This window comes from Oryx dammah, unplaced genomic scaffold (genome assembly GCF_014754425.2).
Source record: "Oryx dammah isolate SB20612 unplaced genomic scaffold, SCBI_Odam_1.1 HiC_scaffold_1, whole genome shotgun sequence".
Lineage (NCBI taxonomy): Eukaryota > Metazoa > Chordata > Mammalia > Artiodactyla > Bovidae > Oryx > Oryx dammah.
The window spans coordinates 40,688,510-40,708,162 of record NW_024070185.1 but is presented as its reverse complement, the minus strand read 5'-3'; the positions used below and the strand labels follow the sequence as shown (position 1 = coordinate 40,708,162).

At 45.4% G+C, this 19,653-nt stretch overlaps 1 protein-coding gene across 1 annotated transcript in view; it reads right to left on the bottom strand.

Moving 5' to 3' along the window:
• LOC120862727 (histone-arginine methyltransferase CARM1-like) overlaps positions 1 to 19,224 on the bottom strand; it is a 265,923-nt gene extending 246,699 nt beyond the window's left edge. Inside the window, 4 exon segments of the mRNA XM_040239169.1 lie at positions 7,446 to 8,106; positions 8,162 to 8,488; positions 10,475 to 10,528; positions 19,171 to 19,224. Coding sequence (XP_040095103.1) covers positions 7,446 to 8,106; positions 8,162 to 8,488; positions 10,475 to 10,528; positions 19,171 to 19,224 — 1,096 coding nt within the window.
• Positions 19,225 to 19,653: the final 429 nt, after the last annotated feature.

The following is a 19,653-nucleotide window of genomic DNA, read 5'->3' as shown; positions in this document are numbered from 1 at the left end:
ACACAGGTGATGTCAACTGACATCCGTGCACAGAAAGGAAGGCAGCTTCTGGTCCATCTGCTGGAAAACTCTCACTGGGCAACAGCAGTCTCTCTGGGAGAAGCCCCAGGTGTGTAAAAAGCATGCAGGACAACGTCATCCCCCACACAGAGGCCACATACAGGCTCCCTACACGCAGTCTCGGCTGCAGTTTAAGGCCAAAGACCATCAGCTGGCAGAGTTCTTTCCTGCTGAGCAAAAACCAGTCTTTGGTCTATTAAGGCCTTCGAGTGATTGGCTGAGGCCCGTCCAAATTCTGGAGGGGCAATCTGCTATACCCAAAGTTACTGATTTAAATATTACTCTCATCCCAAAATACCCTCACTGACACATCCAGAATAATGTTTGGTCAGTTATCTGGGTACATGGCCCAGCCAAATTAACATACATAATTAACTATCACACCAGCCCAGATACCAGCCCAAGTGAAAAAGCCTTTCTGGATACCCCAGACCATGCTGGCTACCAGCTGAGTGCCAAGGAGTCACCTGTCAACGCCACAAGGAGCAAAAGAATCACCCAGCCAAGTCCTGCCTGGTTTCTTAACCCACAGAGTGGTCTGGGAGCATGGCAGTTATTTTAAGGCACTGCGGGAGCTTGCTATGCTTCAATAAAAACAGGAATGCTAACTTCAACTCGCGTTACTCCCCCTCCCCCTTAAGAAGCATCAGTTACACCGGCCATGTCAGACACATCCGCTCCCGCCAGCTCCTGGGCCCTTCCACCTGCCCTTCTCTCAGCCCGTTATGGTTTTCCTCCAGCACTTTGCTTAGCTGGCTCCTTTCATCCTTCTTGCCTCAGGTCAAGGATTACTTCCTCAGAGAGGCCTTCCCTGACCACATTCTCTATAAGTTAGCCTTCCTCTCAATGTCTCTAATTTTTCAGTCTGTTCATTTACCTCAATCTGAAATTATCTTGCCGCATCTTTAGCTATTGTCTCCCCCCAATTAAAATATTAGTTCCATAATATTGGGTCTTTATCCAGCCCCTAACTGTCCACACAGTGATTAGCACAGAACACATGTTCAATAAATATTTGCTGAATGAAAAGTAATTAATGCTCAGGAGTTCCCTGGTGGTACAGTGGCTAAAACTCTGAGCTCTCAACGCAGGGGGCCCAGGTTCGATCCCTGGTCAGGGTATTAGACCCCTCAGGCTGCAACTAAAGATTCTACATGCCACAACTAAGATCCAGCACAGCCAAATAAATATTTTAAAAAAGAAAAGTAATTAATGCTCATGTCATACACAGATGCCTGACTTGCAGATTCTAAGTTGCAGTCCCTAGGCCTCAACCCACTAACACTTTCAGCACAGATTCAATGCAGGAAGATGAGTGTACCATGTGATACAAAGGACGTGTTTCTCTGACGTTCCTTCTCCCTCGTTTAATGAGAAGAGCAACCACCAGGGGACAAAAAACCTGGCATCCTTTCACAATCCCTCAGAGACAAAAACCACTGCATTTTCATACTGGATTATCAATGTGGCTTATTTATATATTTTCCAAACTCTTCCAGATTAATTAAAAGACAACTCTAAACTGAGAAAGGGAATAAAAAGTTCTCTCTTTCCTCCTGGAGATACACTCTACCTTTAGCCTTTATACAATACAGTCTCAGCTCTTCATCTCCCCGCTGCTCCCCAGCACAAGCTTAGAGAGACCTTGGACAAAGGGATGGAGGAGAAGCAGCCCCATCCCCCACCTTTTTTGTTTCCTTTCCCTTTCCCAGTTTAGTGAAAACAATTTATGTTTTTCTCCATCACCTGAACTCAACTCCTGACCCACAAGCCCTTCCTATCTGCAGCCACCCTCCACGCCAGCAGCACCCCAACCCCACCGTCTATACTTGCTAATTCTTTTGTATTCTGATTCTCCCTTGTATTAATCATGCCTTTTCATTGTATATTCTGATACTCGGACACAGGGGCCTCGCTGATGCTTGATACACTGCCTCTCCCAGGGTAAACCAATTCCTAGAGATAGTTAACAACTTACCTGCAAGCACACTTTTCAAATATAATCCAGTCAATCCAGGGCCCACACACCAACTGTCTCCTTTCCTGGGCCCCCACACCCTGGGCCACTATCCACCTGCCCTAAACACCGTAGGGCCAGATGCCAGACCACCAGGGAGAGCCTGTATGCCCTCAGAGCCCACTGAAATGGTTCCAACTAGCCAACTGACACCTGCCCACCCTGCCTCAGCCATTCCTTTGCATAGAAACCATGACAAAGGCTCTTGCCCACAGCTCCCCATCTCCTCCCACCCGCCTCCTGAGGACTCCAGTGCTTCTCCGAGTGTTCCACCCACCCACCCTCATGGTGTGCCCTCTCTCTCTTCTTGGGAACTGAGTAACAAACTTTCTTTTTTTTAATGTTTATTTTTACTGGGCTGCACCAGGTCTTAGTTGTAGCATGTGGGATCTAGCTCCCTGACCTGGGATAAACCCCGGGGCCCCTGCATTGGAAGCAGAGCTGTAGCCCCTGGACAACCAGGGCAATTGTCTCCTGACCTGTGTACCTTACTATACCTCCAATTGCCTGTTAACTCACTATATTTTACAACATCCCTCTAGACTGTAAATGAAGCCAGTGTCTTAATCATTTGGGAGACAATTCAGAGTCTGCACTCTGAGGACTCAATATTTCAACTTTCATTTTAGCAAGATTAAAAAATTCTTGCATTAAATCACTGACTCACTCAAGAAACATTTCTTGATGTCTTGTGTGTGCCAGGTATTGTGGAAGGCTCTGGGAATGGGAGCATAAATGAAGCATGCCTCAGGCAGGCTCCTGGTAGGATGGGGGCTCAAAGACAGGGATGGATGAATGTCTTCCCAGAGTTCACAAGCTAGAGCACGTTACTGGCTAGATCCCCTGGGGTGTTCCCTTCATAAAACTGTCAATTTTGGAGGGACTGACAATAGAATAAACTAATTTGTCTTGTTCTGTCCCATTCTTTACATGACAAGCTATTGAAACTGGAAATCAAGAAAATTATTCTGTTTCCCAAGTAATTATCAGATTTAATTAACCCTTCTTTGAAACACCTTCACAAAAATACAGCCTAGCTATTCCTCAGCACAGCCTGAGAAAACTATTGTCTGGGGGACACAACATAAATATTAATAACAACAGAAAACACTTACTGATCTCTTAATATATGCCAGGTATTGTATCAAGCATGATGTATGCATTGTTCCATTTAATCCTCATGTCGGGGTGGGGGTGAGTGGGCTGCCATTTCAATCTCCAGGGGATCTTCCTGACCTAGGGATCGAACCCGTGAACCTGTGTCTCCTGCATTACAGGAAGATGCTTCACTGCTGAGCCACCAGGGAGCCCTAAATATGTATTCTCATTCTTATTTTACAAATGAAGACACTGAAGCTGAAGTAGGATAAAAGTTTTGATAAATGCAGCACAGCTGAGAAAGGCAGTGCCAGGATTTGAATTCGGGCCGTGTTACTCCAGAGTCTACTTGTTTAACAACAAATTCTAGATATGAGCTGAGAAACAATATCGTTTTCTAAGGGTACATTGCTTAGGCCCTTTCTTACAGCCCATTAAAGAATCTGGGCCATTCTTTACCCCAGGAGAAATTCTACCCATTCAAAATGCTGCTACTAAATGTACAATATTTGAAAACAACATAGTCTTCCTTCGGGCTTCCCTGGTGGCTCAGACAGTAAAGAATCCACCTACAATGAGGGAGACCTGGGTTCGATCCCTGGGTTGGGAAGATCCCCTGGAGGAGGGCATGGCAATCCACTCCAGTATTCCTGCCTGGAGACTCCCCATGGACAGAGGAGCCTGATGGGCCTATAGTCTATGGGGTTGCAAAGAGTGGGACACAACTGAGCGACTAAGCACAGCACAGTCTCCCTTCTGACATTCTTTAGAATTTGTTGGTAAGCTGCTCTGCCCAACCACCATCCACAGGAGTCTAGTTGGTTATACAGTAAAATGAACTACGTAAAAAAAAAAAAAAAAAAAAATCTCAAGAATTGTTCTCCAAAAACTCTCCATAAAAGAGCAGCAAACTTAAGTAACTGCATTCATGTGCAGAACGCATTTTAGGACTCAAGTTGTTAGGAGAGTGAGTTCTCTGCCTCTTTGTTAGTGAATCTTTCACTAGGAACTGAGTCAAAATCCTGTGGCAGTGACTGCTCGCCTTAGCTTTAATTATTCCTTCTGTTTCCATTAACTTGGTTTACTGCATACCAAAGAGGTCATCTCCAGATTTGATCTGTTCATTGAGGGAAGCTTATTCCTCTCTGTAAGATGATTATACCCTCATAGGCCAGGCATCGGGTGTGCTCTCAGGAAACTATAACTTCAGTCACGTTGAACCTCTGATATTTCTTTTAAAGCACATTTGTAGCAACTCCTGCAGCTCAATTCCAGAAAAATAAACGACCCAATCAAAAAATGGGCCAAAGAACTAAATGGACATTTCTCCAAAGAAGACATACGGATGGCTAACAAACACATGAAAAGATGCTCAACATCACTCATTATTAGAGAAATGCAAATCAAAACCACAATGAGGTACCACTTCACACCAGTCAGAATGTCTGCGATCCAAAAATCTGCAAGCAATAAATGCTGGAGAGGGTGTGGAGAGAAGGGAACCCTCCTACACTGTTGGTGGGAATGTAAACTAGTACAGCCACTATGGAGAACAGTGTGGAGATTCCTTAAAAAATTGCAACTAGAACTGCCTTATGACCCAGCAATCCCACTGCTGGGCATACACACAGAGGAAACCAGAATTGAAAGAGACACATGTACCCCAATGTTCATCGCAGCACTGTTTATAATAGCCAGGACATGGAAACAACCTAGATGTCCATCAGCAGATGAATGGATAAGAAAGCTGTGGTACTTATACACAATGGAGTATTACTCAGCCGTTAAAAAGAATACATTTGAATCTGTTCTGATGAGATGGACGAAACTGGAGCCGATTATACAGAGTGAAGTAAGCCAGAAAGAAAAACACCAATACAGTATACTAACACCTATATATGGAATTTAGAAAGATGGCAATGATGACCCTGTATGCAGGACAGCAAAAAAGACACAGATGTGTATAGCGGACTTTTGGACTCAGTGGGAGAGGGAGAGGGTGAGATGATTTGGGAGAATGGCATTGAAACATGTATAATATCATGTAAGAATCAAATTGCCAGTCTATGTCCGATGCAGGATATGGCACGCTTGGGGCTGGTACGCGGGGATGACCCAGAGAGATGTTGTGGGGAGGGGGGTGGGAGGGGGGTTCATGTTTGGGAACGCATGTACACCCGTGGTGGATTCATGTCAATGTATGGCAAAACCAATACAGAATTGTAAAGTAAAATAAAAAATAAATAAAAAAAATTTTTTTTTAATTTTAAAAAAAAGCACATTTGTGGGAAAGCCACAAGACACCAAGTACCATGTTTATCTCAAATCTGCTCTTCTGTTCCTCTATATGCATGACTACAGATTAAACAAAATCACTGTAATAGGCAAACTGAATTTCTTTCTGGCACCTTGAGTTTCGGAATTCCCCAGCGAAACACTGAAACCAGCTCCTTTTCCTTCTTATATCCAAAAAAGAGATCCACGAGTCGCTTGAGTAAGGCTTCTGATCTCTAGCCAAATCTCAAGCTTCCTAAGACACTGGTCAAATGATATTTAATATTTCTTTAAAAAAAAATCTGTGTGTGTGGCGGGGGATTCCCAGGCAGATGGTAAAGAATCTGCCTGTAATGCAATTCGATCCCTGGGTCAGGAAGATCCCCTGGAGAAGGGAATGGCTACTCATTCGAGTATTCTTGCCTGGAGAATTCCATGGACGGAGGAGCCTGACAGGCTACAGTCCATGGAGCTGCAAAGAGTTGGAGACAGCTGAAAAACTTTCACTTCATTTAAAAAAAATTTTTATGTATTTTTTAATAACAAAAATATTTTGTATTGGAGTATAGCCGATTAACAATGCCGTGATAGTTTCAGGTGAACAGTCAAGGGACTCAGTCCTAAATCAGTTCTGAATACTCATTGAAAGGACTGGTGCTGATGCTGAAACCCCAACACTTTGGCCACCTGATGCAAAGAACTGACTCACTGGAAAAGACCCTGATGCTGGGAAAGATTGAAGGCGGGAGGAGAAGGGGACAACAGAGGATGAGATGGTTGGATGGCATCACCCACTCAATGGACATGAGTTTGAGAAAGCTCATGGCTTTTAATTTAATGGCTTTAGAGAAATGCAAATCGAAACTACAATGAGATATCACGTCATTCCAGTCAGAATGGTTACCATCAAAACAAAAAAAAACCCACAAACAACAAATGCTGGAGAGAGCGTGGAGCGAAAAGAACTCTCTTGCACTGTTGGGAAGAATGTAAATTGATATAGCCACTATAGAGAACAGTATGGTTCCTTAAAAAACTAAAATCAGAGCTATTATATGACCTGCAATCCCACTCCTGGGCACATATCCAGAGAAAAACACGGTGCAAAAAGATACACGCCCCCCAGCGTTCACTGCAGCACTGTTTACAACAGCCAAGACATGGAGACAACCTAGAGGAATGGATAAAGAAGATGAGCTATATACACACAATGGAATAATACTCAGCCTTTAATACTTCTTTTTTAAAGACCCAAACTTCATCATTCCAGCCTACAGTAAAGAGAGAAGACACACGTGAAGGGTTTTATTATTCCACAGCAAGCATGTTTTCAGTGCGAACTATGTGCCTGGGTCTGTTCTAAGGCTTCAGAGATATAGCAGTGAGCCGGGATCACACTTATCACTGAGGAGCAGAAAGACAGTTCTTGAAATTCCTACTGGAACTAAATCACAACGCAGAACACTCTAAACTCGACTCAACATCTTAGATGTTAGGGTCAGAAGGAACCTCAGCAGTCTCCAGACTTGCAGCTGCCTCAGGATCTATTTCCTACACTTATTAAAACTGGTGACTTAATATGAGCTGCAGAAAAGAGCTGTGACCCCCGCCCCCCAACCCCATAGTCATAAGCAAAGTGTGGTGGGCGTGTACACACATTCTGTGGGGCCAGGTTTTAAAGGTTTCCTTGAATTCTCAAAACGTCTAAGATCCCGCAAAGATCAGAAGCATTCCCTTCATACTCCTCGACTCAAGGAAGCCAGGCGACTGGCACTTGCGCGTCTTCGGTAAAGTCGCCTCTGGAACCGAAACTGCTGCCGTTAGACTCTGCACACCCGGCTCAGTCCTTCCAGCTCAGAACTTAGCCCCCAAGAAAGCTTCAGACCGGGAGGGGTGGTGGCCCACTGCCTTCGAAAGGCAGCGAGGCATGGAAGGAGAGAGACAGAGGTTCCCAGCGAGGAAATCACCCGCCTCGCTTCTGACGTCTACAAGTTACGGCCAAGACTAGTGCGCAGAGCCCGCCTGCCCAGAGCGCCAAAGTTTCTCTGAAGGCAATTAAGACCCAACTGGAAGCACGTGGGCCTTTGGGGAACTGGCGCGATAGCCCGGCAGTCCCCCAAGCCAAGCCTTCGTGGGGAGGGGGCGCACACCCTCTCAGGACCAGGAGACGCGACCCCGGGCCTGAGCGCACCCCGCAGCCCTCTGCCCCCACCCCCCGCGCGCCGGCCCAGGGCCGCCCCTTTGGAGCCCTTCGGACTCGCCAGCAGCTCACCGTCGGTCCCCGTCGCATCCGCCTCCTCCCCCGCCGGGGGCGCCTCCAGCCGCAGAGAGTTCGGATAGGGGAGCGAGAGCGGCCCCGCGGCGCAGAGCTGCTCCTGGGTGACGAAGCAGAGCCGCACGCGGTCGTGCCGGCGAGCCAGGATCCGCACGGGAGCCGCAGCCGCGGCCACGCTGCGAGCGCCTCCGCCTCCAGCCGCGCCGCCCGGCGCTCCCACACCCCAGCCGCGGGAAGGGGCGGGGCTTGGAGGCGCCGGCGCCGGCCTCACCTCCGCCGCGGGTTCGCGCGCCCACCGGGGAGGTGCCCGCCGGCTGGGGTTACCCCCGGCGCCCGCGCAGCCCCCCACCCCACGCGGGGGCCCCCGGCACACTGGGCCGCGCTGTCAATGAGCAGGAGGGTGCAGGCGCCCCGCGGGGCCGCGGCTCCGAGCGCACAAGTTTAGAGAGCGCGCGAGGCGCCCGGAGCTGGCTGGGGAACCGTGACACCTGCTGTTCAGCGGGCCCCGCGTGGGCGTCGGTTTGGAAGCTGCCCCGGCCCGCGCTTTGCTGGGTGGGCACTCGCTCTTGTGGGGAGGTTCTAGGGCTCCCCGGCGCCCACGTTGGAACACACGTCCCAAGTCCTGAGCTCTTTCCTCCTGGGCAGTTTTCCCGACAGTAGCATGGCCGGGGGCGGGGCGGGGGGCGGTGATCTAAGGGAGAAGTCCGAGGACACGCCTGCGACCCGACCGGCTGGCCCAAATGACCACGTTCATCTCCCGTCACCTAACTGGGAGTTGAAAACATACTGGCTGCTGGATGGTGAACCATTTCGCTAGACGTGGGTCGGGAGGGCCAGGGAGTCTCATCCCCAAGTTGACGCCTGCCTCCACCAGCCACCTAGCCTACCCAGTTAGCTCTGGCGTCAACGGATGGGGCCTCCAAACCCAGTTACAGGCTGTCTTCTCCAAAGAGAAATCGGTCTTCTGCTGCAGGCGGGTATGAAAAAGAAGCAGTCCTTCTGACGGGAGTCTCCCTCAGTCACACACTCATTTACCATAAAGGAAACTTTTCAAATTCTGCACCAATTTATGTATTCTAAATCTGTCATCTCCTGACAGAATGAACTGCAGGGAGGAAGCAAGGATTGTAAATCCATGTAGATTCCTTGAAGACAATATCCTTAACCAAGCAGGCTGACTTGACAAGAATGAGCTTCCCTAGAGACTGGATTGGACACAGCCAGGCTTTATGGAATCCCTGCTGCTGCTGCTGCTGCTGAGTCGCCTCAGTCGTGTCCAACTCTGTGCGACCCCAGAGACGGCAGCCCACCAGGCTCCCCCATCCCTGGGGTTCTCCAGGCAAGAACAGGAGTGTGCTGCCATTTCCTTCTCCAATGCATGAAAGTGAAAAGTGAAAGTGAAGTCGCTCAGTCGTGTCTGACTCTTAGTGATCCCTACCAGGCTCCTCCATCCATGGGATTTCCCAGGCAAGAGTACTGGAGTGGGGTGCCATTGCCTTCTCCGTCTCATCTATTTCCCCACTACCACTCCACCTCCCACTTGGTCCTAAGTTCCTGACATGGCCTCTCTGACTGCCCCCTTATTCCCTCCCAGGGCTTTTTCTCCCCTTTGGCTGTCTATTGTCTCTCTCTTTCATCTAAGTACCCTGCTCTTCTTACGGCTTTGATTTGTGCCCTGGAAGTCCCTGGGAATCAGAAATTCTTTAAAAAGTTGGCGCTGTCTCGAGTTTCTGGGGTGAAGACCACAGAACGCTTGTATTCTGGGGCACCCTGCCCCTCCCTGTATCATTCTGCCTCTCCTGCTTCCAGCCTCCTCAAAACATTCTCCTGCCTTCCTCATTTCTTTTTGCCTTCTCAAGCCCTGCCTTGATGGCACTATTTTTGTGCTACCCAAAACCCTCCCAAGTAGCGCTTGGACGTCTTTATCTTTCTGTCAGAAAAGCTTGTTCAGCCTTCAGATGCTTTCAGTTGTTAAGTTGGATTCATACTAAAATGTAAACGATGGATGAAAATGACTCATAAAGCATCTCTACAAGGACAATATAATGAACTTAGAATTTCCACCATACTCCCAAGAAACCAAGAATTCTCTGTTCCTTAAACCAAACAAGCAGACACAAAACACATCGGCAGTACTTCCCCCACATTAACGTGGGGCTCAAAAACCCAGCCCCAGCTAACTGCAGAAAAAGTCAAAATTTGATTCACCACAAAGCCAGGAAATCTAAGCCTTGGTCATGACTAAATTTAGGGAATTCATGGATCAGGCGGTCTCGTCTCATCTTACATAGAGGCCTCAGTCACATGCTGGAAGTCTTCACTGATTAACAACCTTTCAGCAAAGGCAAGGCCACTTACCCTCTAACTCCAAGTCAAGTTGAGCCATCTGAAAATGACTGATTTGCTGTGAGGTCTACCCAACTTGGAGAAGGCAATGGCACCCCACTCCAGTACTTTTGCCTGGAAAATCCCATGAACGGAGGAGCCTGGTAGGCTGCAGTTCATGGGGTCTCGAAGAGTCGGACACGACTGAGCGACTTCACTTTCACTTTTCACTCTCATGCATTGGAGAAGGAAATGGCAACCCACTCCAGTATTCTTGCCTGGAGAATCCCAGGGACGGGGGAGCCTGGTGGGCTGCCATCTGTGGGATCGCACAGAGTCGGACACGACTGAGGCGACTTAGCAGCAGCAGCAGCAGCAGCAGCTACCCAACTTGGCTTTCGGACTAGGGAGAGTGGAAGCCTTACCGAATCTGCATCATCTGAATGACTGCTGAGCCGAAAACCAAAGGGAGGAGGTAGCTGGGATGATAAAGCCAGTTATAATCATGACATCTAACACTGAGGGCTTACCACATGCCGGCACTATTCTAAATACATCACAGACATCCCCTTACCCTGTGAGAGCAGAATTAGACTATTATGACCCTTGTTTTGACGAATGAGGAAACTAGGCACAAAGAGTAACTAATTTGCCCAAAGTCATAACTGAGAAGGGACAAACTACAACAGTTCAGACACAAAAATAAGTCCATGATTGTCCTTACTACCATTTTTCAAAGTTAGAAGCTAGTAGACTAATTTCCTGGTATTCCGAATAGAACTCAGGACCTTAAGAGTCCCCAGAAATGTGAGCACATTATTTAAACGGGTCCCATTTTCTTTCCTCTCGTGCCCCCCTCCCACCCATGCAGATGGTTAAGAATCGCTTAGACTTCCCCTCCACAGGTGTTTCACATTCCAATAGTCTTGGTGATATTTATACTTGAACAGTTTTCACCCTGATGCATGTGCTAAGCAGAAAGTTCCATGAATCGTTTTTCTTCTGTCTTAAGTGTAGTGTGGATTCGCTCACACCATCTATTCGATCCACCGGTGAATCTGACTTTTTATCTTTAGATTATCCCTAATTTCAGTTCCAAACAGCCATCACTCTCTTCCTCATCTTCCTTTCTGTCATCAGCACTTTCTTTTCAGGGCCACCAAATTAAAAAAAAAAAAATCAGTACAGGATAGTTAAGAAGGAAAGAGGAGCTCCCTTGCAATGGAATACTGATTGGGAGCAATTGGAGAGACTTGTCTACTAGATTCCTGTATCTGCTTTGCCAGCCTTGGTGTGTGCCAGGGAGAGGCTTTTTTTCGAGCAATTGGCTGAGACATAATGGAGGTCTGAGGGTCCATCTGGGGGAACTAAACCCATGCTCCAGATTCTTCCTCCTTCGTATCCTCTAGGAAGAATAAGTTCTCTCAGATGTGAGGGAGGGCCCCTGGTACCTGAGATCCTTGACAGACCCCTACCCACCATGTCCCGCTCCAGACTGACTCTGTTCAGTGCAGCATCAAAAGCATTGTCTTTGTTTATGTATATGATCTGTGTCCAAAGCTTTGAGAGATTCTTTCTACCCTTTTCTTTATCCAGATAACACACAGAAAAGGACCTCTGGCCAACCACATTTGCAGATGCCTGTGGCTGCAAGCTCAGCTCAGCTTTGGACTCCAAAGAGACATCATCAGACCAGTGCTGAGCTGAGACAGAGAAAGGGGTCCACTTTGTCTATCTCCTGCCTTCCGTAGAGTGCAGCCCAATCTGCTAATGAACTGCAACTCAATTGCCTGAAGTCTAGACCAGTCTCTTCAACTCCCAACAAGCTCTTTCCCTCATATCCTCAATAGAGAAGCTCAGATGAGAGTCCCTGATACACTGATTTCAAAGTACATTATCCTCAGCTACACAGTGACCACATTACTTATCATATTGTTCCAAACGACAACAACAAAAATGTACACATCATGAAGAAACTGTGATGTCACTCACAAGTCTACCCCAGATAGTTCTGTAGCCGACCCCGGGACACGATTCTAACTTCAGTAACTCAGATGCAGGAAGAGGTACTTATAATAAAAGGGGTAATTAACCTTGGGATAACCCCTCCCCCCATCCCGGGGGGGGGGGGGCCCCACCATGGCGAGGTTTCCTGAGAAAGATGTATGGGAATGGCCAAAGGCAGAAGCAGCAGCAGGGAGAGGTGGACCTGAGATGAGGAAGCAAGGTTAGGACTTGGGAACATCTTGGGAGAGGTTTCATGTCCCTAAGCTCACAAAGGAAGTCCCACTTCATATGCAGTTTTTCTCATCTCAGGCTGTAAGTTCCTTTCAGCACCCCATCTCAGGGCTTCAGTTTGTCAGCTTTGCCTCTGCAGCTGAGTGTGATGGTGGGCTGACCTCAGGGTAAGAGAAATAAATGTGCCAGTGGCATGGGGAGGAAGCATTTATCTAGAAGACCATATCCAGGATTGCAGATCGTTACTAGCAAGAAGTGAATGGGACCCCCACAGGGCTGGGAGTGAAAGGAAGGAGCAAGGCCTGCTGAGGAATATGCCAGGAGACTTGAGCCAGGCAGATTTGGGGTCCAATTCCAGTCCCATTCCTTCTTAACTGAGTAGCTCCGGCAAATTATTCAGACGCTGTGAATTTATGGAAGCCTTTACAGTAAACTCACAATGCCCCTATAAGCTTATTGTGAAAATTAAATGACACGGTACAGCACTGAATACATGTAGCGGCTATTCCCTGGTGATTGGAATGCAGAAACTGCCTGGAATGCAGGAGATGCAGATTCGATCTGTGGGTCAGGAATATCCCCTGGAGGAGGGCATGACAACCCACTCCAGTATCCTTGCCTGGGAAATCCCATGGACAGAGGAGCCTGGCGGCTACAGTCCAAGGAGTCACAAAGAGTCAGACAGGACTGAGCACTCGGCACATATCATTAGTATTATTATTCATGCCAGAAAATATGGAAAAGTGAAAAGAGAAGCTTAAATAAATCATATTCCCTCACCTGAATGCAAGTATTGGAACTATGTTAGAAGAGTTATTTCTTACACTATTTTTTTCTGTTAGCTAGCTAATCATGGCATTAAGTCAATTTTTTTATTGAAAAAAAAAAAAAAGTGTGAATACCCACAAATCAGAGAGATGTATGTATATAGGATTGACTCCATTTTTCTCGGATAAGAAAGACTTATTACACAGGCATATGAGTGTCAGCTTTTACTTACTTTTGCTTTTGTTGTTCTGTCATTTATTTATGGCTGTGATTTATATTGTACTCATGCCCAGAGGCACATTGGCATGTTTTGTAAACTACCAAATAAATAAACAGCAGCTATATTTCCAGATCCGTTTGTATGGAGGTGAAAGCAAACATGAAAATTGGAGAAAATAAGCTGAAAAACTGGGATGATGGTTGGAGGGGCATTTTGAAAAACTAATGTGATTATTATTAATCTGCCAATCTACGCTTAAATCCAGGGTCAGACCCCACTGCAATTGTCAGTTACAAGGAAATTACTTCAGTGATCATCCACCTGGAGTTCTTCCCCGAGAGGTGATGTTTGTATGAGATCTACGCATGATTTCTCACAAAGTTCTCATCTTGATCTCTGAGCAAGAAATATAAAACAGACATAGTAAGCTTACTGACCCACCTCTCATTCTCTCGACAACGACCGTAAACCAGAATACAGCTTGTTATCTGATTTATTAAAGAACATGGTAGGAAGAATAAAACAGATGTTATAAAAAAATGCATCAGTATATATTTTATACCACATGCTTACCCTTTTCAGTTTCTCCATAAATTAAAAAAAGTTGCCTCACCAGTGAATCTTAATGCATCCTTCCAGCTCTACTATTTTCAGTATGTAGACTAGCTGATATTTATTCATTGATCTACGTGGATTCTCTTTTGTATCATATGGTTGCAGATTTACCTTTAGGCTAGTATTAGCACTCCTCCACATTCTGAAGGGCAATGCTGGTCAAATTTTATTATGCTTAAGAATCACCTGGAGAGGTGGTTAAAATGCAGATTGCTGGGCCCAGTCCTCAGCGATTTAAATTTAACAGGCCTAGTGTGGTGCCCAATAAATAATTCTATTTCTAACAAGATCTCAGGGGATGGCAATGCTGCTGGGTTGCCACCAGTGGACCAAACATTAACTCTGTTCTAACCTTGGGAGCAGTTGCATCCCAAGTTAGGCTGAATGTTAAACTGTGCAGCAGCTAATCCAGAAAACCGAAGAACTGCATAGAGATGATGAAGGAGAATTATATTGTTCAATTACACGTGTGTATTTGCTGGAGGGCTTTCCAGGTGGCTCAGTGGTAAAGAATTGGCCAGCCAGCAGGAGACGCAGGTTCGATTCCTGGGTCAGGAAGATCCCCTGGAGAAGGAAATGGCAACCCACTCCAGTATTCTTGTCTGGAGAATCCCATGACAGAGGAACCTGGCGGGCTACAGTCTATAGAGCTGCGAAAGGGTCGGACATGATTTAGCAACTAAACAACAACAAAGTATTTGTCAGGAGCTGGTTTTGTCGCAAACACTTTGAACTATTTTCCTATAAGTTCAAAGCTGTAATAATAAGAGCTTATCTTTTCAGGGGATGCACTGACACAAAATTTCCAAAAGGGGCAAATGAAGAATGGGATTATTTGAAAGAGCTCCACCTTCACGCTTGTACACCAACCAATCCTCACTTCCCTTTCATTCTCGTTCCCGTGAGCATCGCAGGCACAGCACATGAAGCAGCCTAACCTCTTCCATGTTTCCCTTTCCGCATCTGCAAAGTGAGGAGAAAAGCGCCAGGATCAAAGACTTGACGTGAAGATTAAAAGAATAATGCACACGAAAGCAAAACACTGCCCAGAGCATACACCCCGGAGCTTCCCATTTTCTCAGGGCACCTTATTCCTTTCCTTCAGCATGCTCACTGGAGATTATAACTCTACATGTGGCGGGTGGGGAGGGTGTGACTTAATTAACCTCTCTCTCTCCCACACATCCTATCATAAACCCCATGAGTATCCGTTTTGCTCGCTGTTGAATACACACCCTTAACCCAGTTCCTGCTTTTTAGCAGGCCATCAGAAAAGACAGTATTTGGCCTGTGGTAAAAACACAGTGTCAATTTTAAAATGGATACACATAAACTATTAGGTGCAATAAAAATGAGCAATTTAGAGAAGGAAGGCATTCTTAACAATCAAGAATCTGACTATGCCACTAGGGTTGGCTGCAAAGCCAGCACAAACCTCTGTGCTGTGGCCCCTCAGGGGACCACTGAGATGGCTAGCTGTGACTGCAAAGCTAAGACTGACAACTGTGGAGTCTAAAAGTTGGGTTATTAGCTCCCAGGAAAAAATTAAAAGGTTAAGCTACTGATCTCTTGGGTCCTTCTTTTTTGTTTAAGAATCTACTTTGTTTCTCATTTCTTCAAATGTATTGCCTGTTCTTTCTGAGTTCTTAATGGAATATTGAAGTCAGGATAAGTGAAGAATCTTAGAATTTACAAACACAATGCAGATTTGCAGCTCAGTAGTTGCCATAGGTCTGCCAGATTTGTCAGATTTACAATGATGGTGGGGGTGGGGCTCAGTTAGATTGCCAAGAACACTGACACACACAGAGCACATAAATTTTTACCTTTCAAGGATCCAAATTACTTTTTGGTATGAGGATATTTATTAGTACGACAGCTTTACTGTACAAGTTAAAAACAGAATTTCTTAAAAGTACAAAGACACTATATCACTGAGCTCACACTGTTAAGTGTGTTTCCTTGGAAAGAGAAATAAACAGCTTGGTCCTGAGACAGAAGTTGCACAAGGAGTCAACATATACAAGCTAATTGCAGACAATAAAGATAAATCTTAAAACACTTTTTATATATACATAAAGGTAAAGTAGGCCATTTTAGAAAGCTTTCCTAAGCTTTGGGGCTTTCCTGAGAGCCAGTTTTTGAAGAATTCACCTGCAATGCAGGAGACCCTGGTTCGGCTCTTGGGTTGGGAAGATCTGCTGGAGAAGGGACAGACTACCCACTCCAGTATTCTTGGGCTTCCTTGTGACTCAGCTGGTAAAGAATCCACATGCAATGGGGAAGACCTGGGTTCTATCCCTGGGTTGGGAAGATCCCCTGGAGAAGAGAAGGGTTACCCACTCCAGTATTCTGGCCTGGAGAATTCCATGAACTGTATAGTCCATAGGGTTGCAGAGAGATGGACACAACTGAGAGACTTTCACTTTCCTAAGCTTTGCAATCAGAACTAAACCTGCCATGCTTGTGCATTAGTTTGAAAAGTTTTCAAAATGAATTCAAATCTTTTATAGTTTTGCATTAAGTCTTTTCTCTTTCTGCCACTAATTTTTACACTTTGGAAATCATGTCACTCTCAAGAAATGGATTCCCAGTACCTGCTGAAGAGATGCTATTTTCAAATGTTCCCGTATTTGGTTTTCAGCTTATTATGGTGCAGAGACAGGGTTCCTAGTCAAAAGATGTGTGCGTCCATCTCAGCCACACAAGCTGGTACCTTCTTTACCTCTCTGTGCCACAAGCATCTCCATTTATAAGAGAAGGAACACAACTAAACTAATCTCAGAGTAATGGCCAGGACCATCCTCTTAATTCTCATTTATTTGGGCTAATGTAAACTTTGTTTCCATTCCCCAAACAGGAACAATTCTGTAGTGGAAGGTACAGCAAAGGGGAATAATGCATGCAACAGTGCTTAGTAAGAAGAAGAAGCACACAAATAATTTTATTAATATTACTTTAAATAACTTCCCCAATAAGGGAAGAACCTAACTGCCGGCCGCAGACAGAAACAGCCCCAAATGGTTACCTAGGAGCCAAGCCTCCCACAGGTTTACTGCACTCATACATCCCTGGATCTTTCAGAGTGGGCAGCGCTCAGCACTTTGTGTCGACATTCAGTGATACCTGCCAATTATCTTCCCCAGAGACCTGCTAAGAGGCGCTGTGCTCTGGAGCACCTGCAATCTCTGCTCTTTAAAAATAGAAAACCACTTTAACTTGTGGAGGCTTAACACAAGTGGGGGCAGAGAACCACCTCAACCCTAGTACACACAAAGAATTTTTCTCCTCCTTTGTACCTGAAAAGATTGTTTTTTTCAAATAATGTCTTTTTCTGAAAATCCGAAATGAAATAAGACAAATAAGATCTTGTTCTTGTTTGTCAAATAAGATCAATAAGACATTTACTGGTAAACTATAAAGAAAACTTAATTCTCACTACTTTCCTAGCTCTGTAGGCATATCACTACAATTGAGAGAAATTATCAGCCTTTAGGATAATTTTCAAAGATCATTTGGTCCTCATGGTATAAACCACCAATTCTCTCTCACACACAGAAAATACAAATTATATATATATATGTATGTATAGAATCAGATGTATATACATGCATAGAATCAGATATTCAAGTTCAGTTTAGAAAATGTGAAGTAAAAATCTTTAAATCTTTTTTCATGTTCTAGAATCACAAAATATCTTTAAAACTCTACTGACTATGAGGTAGAGAAATAAGCATCCTGTTCATTGATGCTGCTGCTGTTGCTGCTGCTAAGTCGCTTCAGTCATGTCCGACTCTGTGCGACCCCATGGACTGCAGCCTACCAGGCTCCTCCATCCATGGGATTTGCCAGGCAAGAGTACTGGAGTGGGTTGCCATTGCCTTCTCCGGTTCGTTGATGAGGGCTATGTAAACTGGTAAACCTCTCTAGAGGAGAGTACACATCAAATTTCAAAATACCTATTTCTTAATATTCAACATTTCCACTTCTAAAAATGGACTGGAAATGGACTGGAGTCAAAGCTTATGAGGCGCACAAATTTTATGATGAAAATGTAAAACTTATAAACGTACTCAGAAATTCCTTCAATCTGCCTTAAAGTACAGCATATTGTATACAGTCATAATAGAGTCTACACATGAGAAATATATAAATGTGTAGAGGTCAATGTGTAAAATATAATTTTACAGTATTTCTAGCAACAAAGGATGATGAGAACTTCCCTCATTCAATACTGGAAATTAAAAGACAAAGCTAAATTATTGATGATTATAGAAAAGGAGGGGTATGCTAAGGCACAGGTTTCCCCAGTGGCTCAGCAGGTAAAGAATCTGCCTGCAACGCAGAAGACACAAGAGATGCGAGTTTGATTCCTGGATCAGGAAGGACCCCTGGAAGAGAAAAATAGCAACCCACTCCAGTATTCTTGCCTAGATGGGCTGCAGTTCAAAGGGTTGCAAAGAGTCAGACACGACTGAGGACTAAGCAAGCGTGCTCAGGCACATTGTCTCTGCATAGAAAGGATTGTTGAGCTCACAAGGTTTAGTTTGATTTGGTTTGGTTTTGAAAGCATGGAGTTCAGGGGTTGCACCTTTTCAGAGGTGTAGGTAGGCTAACATCATATGTAGAAGCCTGGTTACCTGGGTGAAGCTGTTGGTTGGTTGCTTGGTTGTATTTGAGGTGTATTTATTGGCATGGGTCTCTGGTTGACTGGCTTTCTGTAGCCAAGGTTGACACTGATTGGCTGGTAAAAGTGTGTTCAAGTTGTTGATCCGTTGGTTTATAAGGAGTTCTGGTGGCTACTTGTTATCGTGGCTATGGAACAATATAGCTTTTCCAAAATGTGTGGAAATATATTTGATTTTATTGTTGAGCTTACCCAAATGTTTTCTGAGGCAACTGCACTTTATAATCAGAAAAACAGACAAGGAAATTCACTGCTGAGAGAGACTGCAAACAACTTAGATAAATTAGGTTTTTAAATCAATCTGGCACATCTGTATGATAGGATACAATATAGTTTTTATAAGGAAGGAAACTAGATGTATTGATATGGGACAATCTCCATGATGTGGTGGTCAGTGAAAAAAGTCAGGTGTGGAGTAAGTTCTTATCTATATGTAGAACTCTCTGGAAGGACCAAAAAAGAGAGAAATGGAGAGTCCTTGGGAGGGAACAGTGGAGGAAAACCTTTCATTAGAAAATCAGTGTTCAAACTCCATCATCTTGGACTCTAAATTCCATTCTCTTTTCACACAGCCCCACCAACTCATCTTTTACGTGATTTTTCAGGTTGGTGCTCCAGTTGGCTTTGAGTAAGAGCTCCCCCGACATACTCCATAAAATGGTCTTTGAAAACTTTTAACACCAGCAGCCAAAATCCCTCTCTTCTTACTCATCCTCATTTGCTAATGTTGACTATATTCTGGAGGTTTGGCAAACTTGGGGTGAGCACTCTTCCTAAGAAGGGATTACCCTGAGGCAGGACGGTCCTGCCCAGAGATCTCCCGATCTGGGGGCCCTCGGTGCTCCACACCCCCAGTAACTCCCCGCTCACCCTGTGGAATGCTCACAGGGTCTGCCTTCTCCATAACCAGAAGGCTGTTCTTTCCTCCTTCCCTGTTTAGTCAGCGCAGGACTGACACATCTGCTGGGATGTCTTTCAACCGCCTCCAGAAGCAGTGCCTTGGGGGCCCCTGAAGTACTTTCCCCAACCTTCTTTCAAATCTTTCCAGCCTCTCGCATGCAGCTGAGAGGCCAGCC